A 16,922-nucleotide genomic window follows, 5' to 3' on the forward strand; every position below is an offset into this window, starting at 1 on the left:
ATAACCTAAGGGACCTTGATAAACAAATAAGAGTTAAATTCAAGTCAGACTCCTTCATAACCGGTTTTGGGAGGTGGTTAGCTAATACCAAATACTGTTGTTGTCTCCGAGTGGAATTCTCTGTGTAGTGAGCATATTAGAAATTGTACCCTTAGGTTGAAAGAGTCCATCTCATTCCCTGCTCCCCCAGATTTTCTGTAGTAAATCAGAAAGTGGAAAGGATTTTTCAGATGTCATAGGGGAAAATGGGAGTGAGGTGTGCAGGATAAGCTTGGAGTTAGAAAGCTACTTTTATTTCTATTTTAAGATATAATTTCAGAACTTTGATTTCCAGCCCACCAGCCTGTGGTTGGGTGTTGGCACCTTTACCCTGTTTGTGAGTAAGGAGGAAGAGCCTTACTTATACTACTGACAGTTGTAGTGGTGAGTAGGATAGGAGTAGTGAGTTAAGGTGAACTCAATTTTGAACATATTTGGGCCGTCCAAGTAGAAATACATAGTTGGATATTTGAGTCTGGAGCTCATAATCCCGTAACTGTTAGTATTAGGCATGGATCTTTCCAAACTTTTTCTGATGAGCATGCTAATTTTTAAAATAAAGTTGGAAAAATGGTATCATACTGTGTGACTGTCCTTTTGAGATTTCAAAACAGCCTTTAGAGCTCCTTTCGGGGGGTTGTGGTGGTGGAAGCTGCGCTTTGTGGCTTGTGGGATCTTAGTTCCCCAGGCCAGCAGTGAAAGTACCAAGTTCCAACCACTGAACCATCAGGGAATTCCCTAGAGTTCATCATTTTCTAATGAAAGAGGAATTCTAGGAATTAGCTGAAGATGGAAATTTGGAATCAAGTAGGTTGGACATGACTGAGCAACCTCACTTTCACTTTTCACTTTCCTGCATTGGAGAAGGAAATGGCAACCCACTCCAATGTCCTTGCCTGGAGAATCCCAGGGACGGGGAGCCTGGTGGGCTGCCGTCTATGGGGTCGCACAGAGTCGAACACGACTGAAGTGACTTAGCAGCAGCAGCAGCAGCAGTGGATATAAAGATAGCAGTTGAAGCTACAGAAATGTTTCATTTACCCCAGCCTATCAAGACAGCTGACTCACCAAAGCAAATTGTTAGATCTGAAAATCATGTATATAGGGAACCACTAGGTTCTTCCCTCTTCCTGATAAGTGTTTGTGGGTTTTTGTTTTTAAACCACTGAAGGTAGCATAAGACATTAGTCGTTCCACAGATTCAGTTATATGTCTTGTCTAATTATATCCCCCACATCCATGATAATGTATTGTAAAGTTTCTTTAAAATTCAGAAAATTTATGACATGGGGTACCTTTACTTCCCAACCCCAGATTTTCACTATTTTCCAACCCAGATTCCCATGGACCTTAATTAAAAGATAATAGAAAGTAACAGCATGATTTATCATTTCTTTTAACTATTGCTAGATCTTGGGCAAAACCCATCTATATATCTCATGGACATGCAGTAAATGCTTGTGAATTACGAGTTTAGACTAGTTAAAGTAGATGTCAATATATCAAGAATAAATTTAGTGGCACTCTAAGGAGGAGGGTGTGTATATGTTTGTCTTGAATGGCAGCTGCTCGTGGGTCGGGGGTTACCTCGAGGCAGGAGGAACAGATCCTGGATGTTTCTAACTCACCAGGTCCAGGTGGGAAGAGCTCAGGTTTCTGTGTTTAATAGGGCTCCTGGGTAGGTTCTAACACATAGCCAGGTTTGGTAATGATCTAGAAAATCTTTCTAGTCTCCTAGTGGGAAACTGAAGATGATCATTTCTCATGTTTCCATTAGAAGTTTGATGAGGGGAATCTGGATAACATTTATTAGAGACTAATATAATTAGGGGCTTCCGTTGTGGATCCACATGCAATGTGGAAGACCTGGGTTCAGTCCCTGGGTTGGGAAGATCCCTGGAGAAAGGAACGGCTACCCACTCCGGTATTATGGCCTGAGAATTATATAGTCTATAGAACTATAGACTCTAGAGAACTATAGAACTATAGTCTATGTAACTATAGAATTATAGTTCTATAGAATTATATAGTCTGTGGGGTCGCAAAGAGTCGGACACGACTGAGCGACTTTCACTCCCTCACAATATAATTAGGAACTTGGAGAAGAAGAGTCATAGGAGCTGTGGCTTTTTAACAATTATTACTTTTTGGCTGTGCTGCATCTTCGCTATGCGGGCTTTTCTCTAGTTGTGGAGAGTGGGGCCACTCTTCAGCTGCGGTGAACAGGCTTCTCAATGCGGTGGCTTCTCTTTGTTGTGGAGCGCAGGCTCTAGGATGCACAGGCTTCCGTGTTTGCAGTGTGGACTCGATAGCTGCGGCACCTAGGCTCTCGAGCACAGGCTTGAACGTTGTGGCGCATGCGCATAGTGGCTCTGCTGCATGTGGGATCTTCCTGGCTCAGGATCGAACCTCTAGCCACCAGGAAGCCCCATAGGAGCTGTTGTTAAATAATTTCTAATGGCTCCCCAAATGCTCTGCATCTGTATTATTAAGTGAGAAAAATAAGATGCCAAATTGCTTATCATCCTGGTTTCTTTCTTTGTTAAAAGCCCTTCTATTTACATAGAAGGAACAGTAGAGGGCAGGGGACCAAAATGCTAATGGTAATTGTACTCAATTGGGGGTACAGGCGGATATTACGTATTTTCTGTAATTAGCAAGAATCGCCTTTAGAATCAGGAAATACTTTTCAATAATTTAAACATTTTTAAATGATACAATTAAAGCATCACTATGAACAAAACTAGTGGAGGTGATGGAATTCCAGTGGAGCTCTTTCAAATCCTGAAAGATGATGCTGTGAAAGTGCTGCACTCAATATGCCAGCAAATTTGGAAAACTCAGCAGTGGCCACAGGACTGGAAAAGGTCAGTTTTCATTCCAATCCCAAAGAAAGGCAATGCCAAAGAATGCTCAAACCACCGCACAATTGCACTCATCTCACATGCTAGTAAAGTAATGCTCAAAATTCTCCAAGCCATGCTTCAGCAATATGTGAACCGTGAACTTCCAGATGTTCAAGCTGGTTTTAGAAAAGGCAGAGAAACCAGAGATCAAATTGCCAGCTTCCGCTGGATCATGGAAAAGCAGGAGAGTTCCAGAAAAACATCTATTTCTGCTTTATTGACTATGCCAAAGCCTTTGACTGTGTGGATCACAATAAACTGTGGAAAATTGTGAAAGAGATGGGAATACCAGACCACCTGACCTGCCTCTTGAGAAACCTATGTGCAAGTCAGGAAGCAACAGTTAGAACTGGACATGGAACAACAGACTGGTTCCAAATAGGAAAAGGAGTACGTCAAGGCTGTATATTGTCACCCTGCTTATTTAACTTATATGCAGAGTACATCATGAGAAATGCTGGACTGGAGGAAGCACAAGCTGGAATCAAGGTTGCTGGGAGAAATATCAATAACCTCAGATATGCAGATGATACTACCCTTATGGCAGAAAGTGAAGAGGAACTGAAAAGCCTCTTGATATAAGTGAAAGAGGAGAGTGAAAAGTTGGCTTAAAGCTCAACATTCAGAAAATGAAGATCATGGCATCTGGTTCCATCACTTCATGGGAAATAGATGGGGAAACAGTGGAAACAGTGTCAGACTTTATTTTGGGGGCTCCAAAATCACTGCAGATGGTGATTGCAGCCATGAAATTAAAAGACACTTAACTCCTTGAAAGGAAAGTTATGACCAACCTAGATAGCATATTCAAAAGCAGAGACATTACTTTGCCAACAGAGGTCCGTCTAGTCAAGGCTATGGTTTTTCCAGTGGTCATGTGAGAGTTGGACTGTGAAGAAAGCTGAGCGCTAAAGAATTGATGCTTTTGAACTGTGGTGTTGGAAAAGACTCTTGAGAGTCCCTTGGACTGCAAGGAGATCCAACCAGTCCATCCTAAAGGAGATCAGTCCTGGGTGTTCATTGGAAGGACTGATGCTGATGCTGAAACTCCAATACTTTGACCACCTCATGTGAAGAGTTGACTCATTGGAAAAGACCCTGATGCTGGGAGGGATTGGGGGCAGGAGGAGAAGGGGACAACAGAGGATGAGATGGCTGGATGGCATCACCGACTCAATGGACGTGAGTTTGGGTAAACTCTGGGAGTTGGTGATGGACAGGGAGGCCTGGTGTGCTGCAGTTCATGGGGTCGCAAAGAGTCAGACACAACTAAGCAACTGAACTGAACTGAACTGATGTGGAAAGACCTCCTAGTCAAATCATTAAATGAAAAAGCATGATGCGGGACAGTGTGCCTTAGATACAGAAGAGCTGGTAGGTTAGTATATGCTTTTAATACCTAGATCATTTCTGAGAAGGTGCAACAAAAACTCACTCAGAGGCGTTGCTTCTGAGGAGAGTGAGGCAGGCAGAGGTAGAGGAAGCCTTACTTTTCACTATTTACCTTCTTTATCTTCTGCTGTTTTGAATTCTGGGTTATGTATGTGTTTTACCAACTTTAAATAGGTTACGATTTTAAATCTTTGATGTAATTTCCCATTTTTAGAAAAGGTGCAAGAAGAGTATGGAGAATTCATGGCTTCCCTTCTCACAGAGTCCCCAAATGTTAATATTTTAAATGCCCCCATTTTTTTTCCTAAAGGAATGAATTCCAGCAGAGATTAGCAAGGCAGGAACTGTTTGCCCATTTTGCCTCCGAGGAAACAGAAACTCAGTGAGGTTAAACAGCTTGCCCTGTATCGTTTCAGCAGGTTGGCAGGGACAGAGTCATGCCAGCTCCTCCAGCGACTGAGCTCCTGTTACCACAGTGATGATTCATCCCCAGTCCAGTTTTGAAATAACAGATGGCAGTGGATTCTTCGATTAAAATATCTTCTCTTTGAACAGACTCTATGATTTCAATACCTTAAGACTGAAATTTTTGCACCTGGTCTTATGTCCCTGTATATGTTCTGGTGTCTCCTAGTTTATAGTCTGTGGGAACTTGAATAGAATTTGTACCCTACCATTGTATGAAGATGGTATAAATCTTAATTATGTTGAATTGGTTCATAGTGCTTTTCAGGTCTAATATATATATAAGTATATAATACTATATATATATAGTACAGATAAGTATATTCTGCTTCTCTGTATATTCATTCTGTCAATTTTTGAGAGTTTGATCTTGAAACTCTAGCTAAAAATCTTAATTTATCTACTTAAAAATAATTATACTATATAGTAGAACTGTATGTAACTTTGTTCTGTATTTTCCAAATCTCCTGTAAATGTGTTATCATATTTTCATAATTAAAAGAAAAAGTGAGACCTGGCAAAATGAAAGAAAGCTTTCTGTTCATTGCAGTCTGTAATCCCACTGCATATATTTATTGAACATTTTTATTCTGAAGGATATGACAAAAACAAAACAATTCTAGCAAAATATTAAAAAAGATAAAATAACTTCTCTTTTCTGAGATTCATCTTTACCTCTGTCTCTTCTTGGATTTCTGAAAGTTCTAAGTCACCCTTGGCCTTGTCAGAACAGTAGACCAGATATGAATGACCCTATCTGATACCTCAAACACATGCGACTTGGTTTCTCTCTCTCTTTTCCCAAAGAAAATCCTTAATGCGTAATTGTAATATATTCCTTTTATCATTTTTTCAAAGTTTTGTTCTTTCATTGAGGTAACGTTGGTTTATAACACTATGTACATTTCACGTCTGCAGCGTTGTGTTTCTGCTTTCCTGTGCCCTTCAGCATGCTCACCACCACAAGTTTGGTTCCTGTCCCCAGACTGTTGGCCCCTTCTACCCATGTTGCTGCCCTTCCTTTCTGGGAACCACCACTCTGTTCTCTGTATCTGCCTGTCTGTTTTCATTTGGCTTGTTCATTTATTCTTGTTTTTGTTGTTGTTTGTTTCTTGTATTTCACACGAGTGAAATCATACGGTATTTGTGTTTCTCTGCCTGACTTACTTCACTTAGGCTGATACTATCAAGGTCCATCCATCGTGTGGTAAGTGGCAAGATTTCATCTTGTTTTATGTGACCTGGTTCTCTTGCTAGACCTGCACCTGTCAGGCTCCTGCTTCTTCCTATCAGCACAGGTTGCCAGTGGTAACTTATAAGCACAATTCCTGCATCACCCCCAATTCCTTCTGAGGCAAAATATCTATCAGAGGAGAGAGAAAGAGGACTTACAAAGTTATATTCTGAAACTTCAGTTAAAATGGTGCTATAAAATTGTACCGCCTCTGCTTCACTAGGGGGCCCCCTTTCTTTATGTTTTCAGCTCACTAAATTGATTCTTGTCCATTTGTTTTTACTGTCATTGTCTTAGACATAGAAAAAGCTTTCTTATAATTGCAGTGCATTGTCAGTATACAGCAATTAGAAAATACCCATAGGCAAACAGAAGAAAAACTTCAAACTCCTCTTTTTTATAAATTACAGCTACTGCAAGTGATTTCATAGGCTATAGTTACTAGTAGGAGAGGGAACTGGCAACCCACTCCAGTGCTCTTGCCTGGAGGATCCCAGGGACAGGGGAACCTGGTGGGCTACCGTCTATGGGGTCGTACAGAGTCGGACACGACTGAAGCGACTTAGCAGCAGAAGCAGCAGCAGCAGTTACTAGTATAGAGTCCAGCTACTAGTATTTATTCTTCCAGACTTTTTCTGATGGACCTAGACGCTTAGGAAAAAAAAATTTATTTATTGACATAGAACATAATGTGGAGGAATACACGGATTCTAAGTGTACAACTTGATGAATTTTCACCAAATGCACAAAGTCAGATAACCACCACCCAGACCAAGAAATAAAACATTAGTAAAATCTCTTCTCATAACTCCTTCCTTCCTCCCTGTCACTGGTCCTGGCTTCTAGTGCAGGAGAACAGTTTCGCTCACTTCTTCTGAGCTACATGCTGAAATACAGGACACGCTGTTGTGTTTGGTGTGTGTATGTGTGCTTGCACAACATTATGTTAGTAGGATTGATCCACGTTGTGTGTTATAATCTACATTCATCCTTTGTTGGGGTCCTAAGGATTTTGGTGAATGAATTTGTTGTGTTCCTCTATAGCAGGGATCAGCAAATTTCCTATAAAGGGCTAGATAGTAATTTTAGGCTTTGTGGATTATTCAGTCTCAGTTGCAGCTACTACTCAGCTCTGTCTTTGCAACTCAAAGGCTGCTGTAGATAATATGTAAACGAATGGACATGGCTGTTTTCCAATAAATTTTATTAACAAAGAACAGATTCCAGGATGGGTTTTGCAGTTGTTGTCAACTATTGTTGTCCTTCCCTGTCTACCCCTGCCACACTGCACAATTTGGGATCTCTTAATTCCCTGACAAGAGATTGAACCTGGACCCTCGGCAGTGGAAGTTCTGAATCCTAACCACTGGACCACCAGGGAGTTCTCTATGCTTTTTTCTTTTTAGTAAAAATTGTACTGTATGATTCGTTTCTTTGAGATGTGATAAATAGCCATTATATATATAAAAAATGACCATTTAAATAGTTCATCATTTCTTTGTGAAAGAGGAATTCCAGGAAATGAAATAATAGCTAGCACTTTTCCTTCTGTTTTGTAGTCTCTGGCAAACATTGATGAAGTCGTGAACAAAATTAGACTGAAAATAAGGTAAGTAACATCATGTGATTATTTTTTCCCCACTTTATTTATTAATGGACCTGCTTGGGATTTGTTGCTGCTCGGGCTCTTCTTCAGCTGTGGCAAGTGGGGCTACTCTCTAGTTGTGGTGTGCAGGCTTCTCATTGCAGTGGCTTGTTGCGGAGCATGAACTCTAGGGCCTCGGGCTTCAGTAAGTGTAGTACATGGGCTCAGTGGTTGCAGCTCCCGGGCTCTGGAGCACAGGCTCAGTAGTTGTAGCACACAGGCTTAGTTGCTCCTCAGCATGTGGGATCTTCCCAGTTCAGGGACTGAACTCATGTCTCCTGCATTGGCAGGAAAATCCTTTACCACTGAGCCACCAGGGAAGCCCAACATCATATGATTGTTAATAATGAATGAAAAGATGCTATTCATTTAGTAATGATCACCCTTACCTGTGAGAACACTGAAATCTCAGGTTCTCTATAAGATGGTAATTTTTAAAAGAATAGTTCTTTATCTGGGTTTCCATGAGCCTTGTGGCAGAGAACTCATTTCTTTGATCATTCTTTAATTATTCATTTAAAAAAGGAATCTGTAACAGGCCATTTAGAACAGTTGATTATAAAAGGAGGCAAAAGCATTTCTGCTGTATCTTTAATGGCTTTATTTCTCTAGCAGACCTACCCCTTTTTATATTCCCAAGGCTTAGAAATGAAGATGGACTTATATTTTTATCCCTTAGCCACTTATCAGCTAACAGTATGGTCAGATATGCTGGTTGGTGTGAGTGGTGGCTGATTATTACACATTGTGATTAATCCAGGATGTCTAGGGTGGTCAGCAAATGTCCGTCCTGCCAGATAGTCTTATTCTGGTTTATCCATGTCTAAATTTCCAGTTTTGACACATGGTAGATACTCAAAGTTTGTTCTTTGTAATTATTATTGGAATGGTTGATATCATAACTTTAAATCGTTTTTGTTGTTGTTTAACTTTTGATGAGGAGAAACCTTCAGTTTGAATCCAAGCGATGATTATTTTTTTCCCAGACAACCTTTGGGTTTTCAGGTAAAGACCTCTGCCATTAATATTTTGCTTCGTTGAGTACCTTAAAAAGTGCAAAGAAGTCTGTTTACTGTTTGGGCTGACTTCAACTCCAACAGTTCTAGGAGAGACCACTAAGTTGTCCAGGGTTTGCACAGAAAATGAAAATTCCCAGTGATCCAAAAATCACTTATGAGCCAGTTATTTTCAGCTTCTCCCACCGTACTTTATTTTTTTTAATGGCTTCTTCAAACGAAGGATGAAATTGACTGATATGAATTTCTCTGGTTGAAGTACCATTAAGTGGCCTCTGTTCAGCTGTAGGAGAAAGAGGAAGTGGAGGCCACAGATCTGCCTCCTGTGGTCAAGGCCCAGGCAGCGAAGCACAGATTTCGTGTATCACCTTGCTCCTTATATCTTTTAAGGGTGTTACTGACAAAGGTTTTTGTGTGGGATAATTTGAATTCTCTGGCTTGTTCCCATAAAGTTTCAGCAACTTTGTCATTTCTGGTTTACTCCATGAAAAGTATTACAAGTTATATTGGTCATTTTGACCAGCTCTGAACTTTAAATAAAAATAACCTTTAAGAAAAAGAACAAAGCTGACTCATCAGTCTGTGCTGGGCTTGGCGTCTGTTGCTGCCCCCTCACTGGGGTCCAGGGCTTCGGGCTTCCTTGTATCATCCAAGCTTCTTTGTTTTTTTCCTGAATAAGTAGCTGCAATCTGTAGAAACTGAGGAAAGGTTACTAGCATTTTTCTTTTGGTTAACCTGGAATCGAGATTATTTTAATGACTTGTGTCCTTTAACTGTTTTTTGCTAGGAGACTGGATGACAACATTCGAACTGTTGTAAGAGGTCAAACAAATGTGGGACAGGATGGCAGGCAAGTAAGTAACATATTCCTCCATGTTTGTTACATCCTCTGATTTTTTAAGACCCCACAACCGACTGACCAGTATATTGATCTGCCTGCTTACAGAGCACTTTCTTACTGATCTGCCCCGTATACAGCAGGAAGCTTGCACGACTCATCCCGCTACTGGCAGGGATAGACAGCCCAGAGCAGCCATGAGCTGTCACTCAGCATCCCTTAGACCAGAAGCCGCACCTCGAAGCACAGCTCGCCCAGGGCCAGGCTGAAAGGCACACTGAAACAAGAGAACGGAGGTTTCCTTGTCTTTCTGCTGGGGGTCAGGTATCTCTGAGCCTCCGTTCTGCTCTTTCACTTTCTGATTTATTTCTGGTCATGTTTTGTCTCCTGTTGTGATCCGTCCACACTGAAAGCCTCGTGTCTCCAAGCATGTCCCATGCTTTATGGACCTATGCTTGGGTAAGTAAGTAAGGGTGGTAAGTGTTAGCCACTCAGTCGTGTCTGACTCTTTGCGACCCCATGGACTGTAGCCCGCCAGACTCCTCAGTCCATGGAATTTTCCAGGCAAGAGTACTAGAGTGGGTTGCCATTCCTTTCTCCAGGGGATCTTGCCGACCTAGGGATCGAACCCTGGTCTCCTGCATTGTAGGCAGATTCTTTACTTCCTGAGCCACCAGTGCTTATGTTCTTCTTTTGCCTAAAAGGCACGTTCTCTTTTTTTTCTTCCAGGAGCTTCATTCTGAAATCTTACCCAGCTCAGATACTACTTCTCTTATGAAATTTTCTGTTCTGTTCAACTGATATACCAAAGGAATCAGAATATTAGAAATCCAAGTCCAGAGGGGACTTGAAACTCATCTGGTTCTCTCTTCTCATTTCTTAGATGAGAAAGTCAATCCCAGCAGCCATCAGTTAGAGGTAGAGTCTTTCTGCCCACAAACTCCCACAGGCCCTGGCCCCTGCTTTTCTGACTTACAGTGAGCACATCTTGTCCCTTTGGCTAGTGTGTAAGCTCCTTGAAACCAGAACAGTATCTTTCTGATCTTGGTGTTTCTCAGAATGCAAAGTCCACCTGCTATAACATTTTATTCAACTATAGTAAATATTTGGTCTGTGGGAGATTATCTAGTATTTGTAAATAAACAAAAGCCCTCTACCAGAAAACATCACTGGGACCAGTGTGTGTCCCTTTAAAGACGTTTAAAGCTTGACTGGTGCTTGACTAGTCCTGGCCATCTACCATTTAAAATAATAACACTGTTGTTTAGTGTGTTTCTGCCTATATTTAGAAAGGCTTACTAGAAACCCTGAGATACTTCAGAGATTCTCAGGTATTTACAGTTTTAAGAATGTGAAAATAAAGTGAATCATTCATCAGGACTTTTGCTGGGTCATGCTATGTTGATATTATACCTTTCAGTTATTTCTGTTCTAACCTGTGATGACAAATAGGCGGTCTTGGAGAGCAGGCCCTGAGGTAGGTGGCCTGGAGGAGAGTCGGCCCTCTCCACCTTCACTTATTAATAGGTTGCTGCAGCAAGGCAGGTTGTATTTCAGAGAGCAGCGCCACATTTTCAAGAATGTTTAGATAGCATTTCAATCTGTGATGGAATTTCGTGTTCGTCTCCTTAGAATCCAGACAGAAAGGAAGCCCAGGAGAAGTAATTGCTTTTCCTGTCATCCCTCCATCTGTGTTTTCCAACAGTTTGTAATGCAAGCTGTAGGAGAGACTTTTTTTTTTTTCCAGAGAGCTTTTGAGTCCTATCCTTGTCAATTCGTAGGGGTGAAAAGCCTTACTGTCCAGCCCCACTAGCTGGTGGTTTGTTGAAGAGAGGCTCCATCTGACTGGCATGGACTCCGGAGAATTACGGATGTTCCAAAACATTGGGCTTTATAGGTCAAGAGTCCTTGGTTCCCTCTTCCCTGGAACAGAGGAAACTCTGCCCTCAGAAAACTTGTTTCTGAAGTTTCTAGGGAACACTCAGAAAGGGAGAGCAGAAATGTGGACAAAAGGAAATTTTCCTTTCATCCATTTCCTCTTGATTGTGCGCACCCAGGACAGACAGGCTTTGACGTCTGTGTAAATGAGAGCAGAGTGTTGACTTCACATTCATGGTGTCTTCAAAGATGTTTTTGCAGAAAAGGTCCTTCTGGAAAGCAGTGTTTCTGACTCCAAAATTATTTGTGAAGAGGAAGCGATTTAGAAATTGAAGACACAGTGAGGCAGTTTCTTTAGTTTCCTGACATTTCTGAAACACCCACCTCCTGGTTAGCACTCTGCTGCGCGTGTTGGAGAGCCTTCCATGTCGACCACCTCCTAGGTGGGCGGACTTGAAGTGGTCTGGTCCATGACCTTTTCTAACCAGAATGTGCTCATATGAAGCTAATACAGCTCAGAATTCTCCCAATTTTTATCTGTTGAAATCATCAGGTGAAAGCTTTAATTAAATACCCACATGTTTGAAACGTTGTAGATGAGATGAGTCAATGCAGTAAGCACGTGAGCTGATATGCTTTGAAACTTAACTTCCACAGCTTCCCAATAATTGAAATGGACAGCTTGAACAGAGGTAGAAAGAGAGGTGACTAGAGGAGTGGGTTAGAAGAAGAAAAAGTTTGTGTGTGAAATTTCAAGAGTAGCCAGACTCAGATCACTCGGAATCACTAAGAGAGGATCAGTCCCAGGACTTCCTTCAGTCTCTTGTGTGGAGCTTGTCTATAATGTAACTGTTGCACTGAAGCAAGACTAAGGTTTGGGAGGGGAAGAAAATTATTGCCGTCTGCAGCTCTGCTTACTCAAACTTTGATTTGGAAGAAGCATATAAGATCGTTGTAGAACCACCTCCCACCCAGTTCAGGAATCCTTTCTATGACATCTCTGACATTTCATTATCCTGCTTCTGCTTGGATACTTGCAGTGCTGGGCAGCTCACTATTTTGTTATTCCACAGGACCATTTGTTCCATTTTTGTGCAGCTTTAATTGTAAGAACCTTTTTTAAATTTATTTATGTGGCTGCTCCAGATCTTAGTTGCAGCACATGAGATCTTCTGTCTTCATTGGGGCATGCAAGCTTTAGTTGCAGCATGTGGGATCTACTTCCTGACCATGGATCAAACCCAGGCCTCCTGCATTGGGAGCCTGGATTCTTAGACACTGGGGTGTCCCCATCTCTTCTTGATTTCAGGAAACTTTTGCCTTCAGTTCTCTGCTGGGTTCAGAGAGGTTTTGATTTTGCTTTATTTTTTTTCTCATTGTTAATTTAAGAGCAGCACTCTTTCCAGCTCTGCATCCTGGGGAAAAGCACAGCTGTCCAGTGGCTTTTAATGTAGTTTAATATCAGTTCAGTAATAAGATTTCAGATTCCACACTGCAGCCAATCTTTAAGAGTCTACCACTTTTCCTCAAAAACTTAGATTTACCATACAAAACCAGCAATATATCCAAAGAGAACACTAATTGAAAAAGATAATGTGTATCTCAGTGTTCATGCATTATTTATATAGCCAAGATATGGAAGCTACCTAAGATATCGATCCACAGATGAATGGATAAAGAAGATGTGAAATACGCACGCACACGCACACACACACACACACACACACACACACACACACACTTGGAATACTACTCAGTCATGAAAAGAGAACAACAAATTTTCCATTTGCAACAACATGGATGGACCCAAAAGATATTATATTTAGTGAAATAAGACAGAGAAAGGCAAGCACTGCATGTTATCACTTATATGTGGAGTCTAAAAATAAATGAATGAATATAACAAAGCAGAAACATACCTACAGATATAGTGGTTATCATATCTCCCCACAGATAGAGTGGGGAAAGAGAAAGGGAAGGGGAAGAAATATGTGCATGCTAAGTCGCTTCAGTTGTGTCTGACTGCAACCCCATGGACTGTAGGCTGCTAGGTTCTTCTGTCCATGGGATTCTCCAGGAAAGAATACTGAAGAGGGTTGCCATGCCCTCTTCCATGGATCTTCCCAGAGGCAAAATAGGAATAAGGAATTAAGAGGAACAAACTACTTTGTGTAAAGCAAGTAAACTATAAGGATAGTGTACAGCTCAGGGAATATAACCAATATTTTGTGAGTTAGTTTCTGAGTCAGTTATAGATGCTTGAAATTAACATAATATTGTAAATCAGTTCTACTTCAGTTTAAAAAAGAATCTACAGCTTTTCAAGTTTTCCTGTAGTTTCAAAAAGGATTATCCACAAGTACCTGAAAAGGATATTAAAATATTGCTTTCTTTTTTAACTGCCAATCTGTGTGAAGCCAGATTTTCATTATATTTTCCAACTAAAACAACACATGAGAACAGATTCAATATAGAAGCATATATGAGAGTCCAACTGGTGTCTGTTAAAGTGTATACCAAAGATATTTGCAGAGGCATAGAAATAGTGCCACCCTCTCAAATTTGTTTGGAGGAAATACAGTTACTTTTCTTAAAAGCATGTTATTTATATTAACATGTATTGGGTTTGTTATTTTTTAATGGATCAATAAATGTTTTTTAATTTCTCAGTTTTAGTTTCCAATATGGTATATATCCATAGCTGTAAGCCACATAAACAAAATCTCTTTGGGATCCTCAGTAATATACTTGATAAGAGTATAAAGAGGTCCTGAGATTTAAACATTTTCAGAAATGCTCTTTATAGTATTTCAGGGTTCAGTAAGTAGGAATGAGAGGCAATTTGTTCTTGATTTTAGTGACAGTGACTGTAGTTCGTGTACTTGTTCATTCACTCGTACAGAAAGGTAGTGCTTTCTCCGTGGTGGGCTCTGTTCCAGGGGCTGGGGATAATACAGTGAACAAAACAAAGGCCCTTCTCTAGAGGTGACGCTGAATGTGCCGGTCTCTCGTTTCCAAATTTTGTGTTAAGGACATATCCTCATGACCTTGGTTCACTAACCCTGTTTGCCAGAAAAGAGATGTTGAATTTTATTCTATGCATTCCCTTCTTCTTTTTAAATATTTATGTGCTTATTTGGTTGTAACCAGTTGTAGTTGTGGCACACAGAATCTTTAGTTGTGGCGTGGAAACTCTCAGGTGTGCATGTGGGATCCAGTTCCCTGACCAGGGGTTGAACCCGAGCCCCTGCATTGGGAGTGGCGAGCCCCCTTTCACTGGGCCACCAGGGAAGTCCCCTTTCCATCTTCTTCAGATATGAGCGTATGGTTTTCCCATTTGATGATTAGCTTAGTGTTGTTTTAAGTACTTAACCCTCTTTAAATACCTACTGGATCATGGTGTTTTGTCCTTTTTGTTGAATTCTGGTATGATTACCTTGGATTTGCATTTCTGTTCAAAACTTCATTCCTTTTTCACAACCAAATAGTATTCCATCACGTATACATATCACATTTTGTTTATCCAGTCATGTGTTCCTGGCCATGAACAAAGCCATAATGAGCAGTGACATACAAATATCTGTTTGAGTCCCTGCTTTCATTTCCTTATAGTACATACCCAGGTGTGGAAGCGCTGGATCACATGGTGATTTTTTAATCATTTCAGTATTTAATCTCTTTGGAAACATTTTTTCCATATTGTTCTGAACTTTAATAATATATGTTTCCTCTTGACAAGCATATGTTCCTGTTTTGTTTTCATTTAATACATATAGACAGTGTGTTTCAGATTAATTATAGGCTTAAGTGTTTGTGTTCGGTACCTAACAATAATGCTGCTGCCCTCTTCAAAACAGAAAACTACCAGGATGATTTCTTTTAGTTAGCATGTCCAGCAGTTGGACTATTTCCTTCCTGACCTTAGAAACCCATCAAGTCCCACTTGTGTGCAACACGATTATTGAAAATGGTTTTAGGAAAATAGTATTGCCAAGAAGGAACACTGAAGTTTATTATTCTTCTGAGCCATCTCCATGTAAATTGGCACTCTTCAGGAGCCAAGAAAGAAGGTCAAGCATAGCTTTTGCCATCTGCTTGTTTCCATGTTAAGGGCAGTCACAGGTTTAAACTAGAGTCTCCACATCTAAAGAGGAAAATGCCATTCATCACAACCGTAGCTGCTCTGGCTATTACCCAGGTTACTCTTACTTTTGACTGCTAGCTGTTAGTGATGGAAGGAAAATTCCATCCTTAGTCTGTTTGCCCATTAGAAAAATTGTAGTATAACTGCTGACAGGGTGAGGATTTCTGGATTTTAGATCCCTGACAGAAGTCATCCAGGTGTGTTTGAACAATGAATGGGAATTTGAAACTCTGTTACTTCATGTAAGAACCTGACCTCCTTTTCCCTCTCCCTCTTTCATCCATGGAAACACAGAATTTAGAGCAGCATGAATTCGGTTCTTTGGTGGTTCTGTCAACATTTCCATTCATAAATCCCTGTTTTCAGGAGTCTGTAACATAGCTATAAAATTTCCTTTGCTCTAGTTTGGACTCCGAGGTCTCTGGAAGGAGATGAGTTTGGCAAAACCAGAGATAATGCCTTTTTAGTCTGTTTTGCTTTGGTGTTCTGTGGTTGTCTAAATCAAAGCTCTAAAATTCATATAGCATTGGATCACATGCCAGCATTTCTGGCTTTTGTTTCCATGTTATATTGTGGCCCCTCTGAGCAGATGCCACCTTCACCTCTGTGCTACGTGACGCCTAGAATTTGCACGTTGCGCAGTCTACATTAGGGTCACTCTCATAAGAGCACCCGACCAGAGGAGGGTGTTTCTTCCAGAGATATACTTGCTGACAGGTAAATCTGATGGTCCAAATGCCATCTTCTATAAAACAGAAGAGGTAAACTGAGGGAGTCTTTGTTCCATCTCTGACCTAGTTACGACCCTTGTCTTCTTGTCACACTTCTGAATTTTCTTGTTCTCAGTCACGTGACAGCAGTAGGGATAGACAGCCAGCTGTTATTCATATGATACTACCACTTGTGCTAGGCCAGGTGCTACACTTTCTTTTCATCGAATACTTGGAGATTCTGATATTTGGAGATTTGGGTTTCTCAGTTAGCATCTTGTGGTCCAGTTTCAGCATACTTGTCAGCCCTGTGGTTATTCAGAGCTCTAGAAGAAGGACGGTGGAAGCCTAGTGTGTCGTTCTCCATTGATTCACTATAAGCGAAGGCACGTTTTGAGTTGCTTAGCAGGTATGTTTTACTCTTTTGTCTTAATCTGCAATGCTAATGTTTTATTACAAGATAACCTTGTTTAATTTGAGAAATTCCCTGGCAGTCCAGTGGTTAGGACTCAGCGCTTTCACAGCCAGGGCCTGGGTTTGATCCTGGTCAGGGAACTAAGATCCATAAGCCATGTGGCCAAAAAAACCCTCCCAAAACAAATAAACATGTTTCTCTTACATCCTGCAAAATGTTGCATCAATTACTTCGTTCTCA

General features: G+C 40.8%; 1 protein-coding gene across 1 annotated transcript in view; it reads left to right on the forward strand.

The window, feature by feature from the left end:
• The window catches only part of VPS53 (VPS53 subunit of GARP complex), a 124,331-nt gene that overhangs the window by 3,013 nt on the left and 104,396 nt on the right, over window positions 1-16,922 (forward strand). Inside the window, 2 exon segments of the mRNA XM_012185438.5 lie at window positions 7,596-7,645; window positions 9,485-9,551. Coding sequence (XP_012040828.2) covers window positions 7,596-7,645; window positions 9,485-9,551 — 117 coding nt within the window.

The sequence above is a fragment of the Ovis aries genome, chromosome 11 (genome assembly GCF_016772045.2).
Source record: "Ovis aries strain OAR_USU_Benz2616 breed Rambouillet chromosome 11, ARS-UI_Ramb_v3.0, whole genome shotgun sequence".
NCBI classification, from domain to species: domain Eukaryota; kingdom Metazoa; phylum Chordata; class Mammalia; order Artiodactyla; family Bovidae; genus Ovis; species Ovis aries.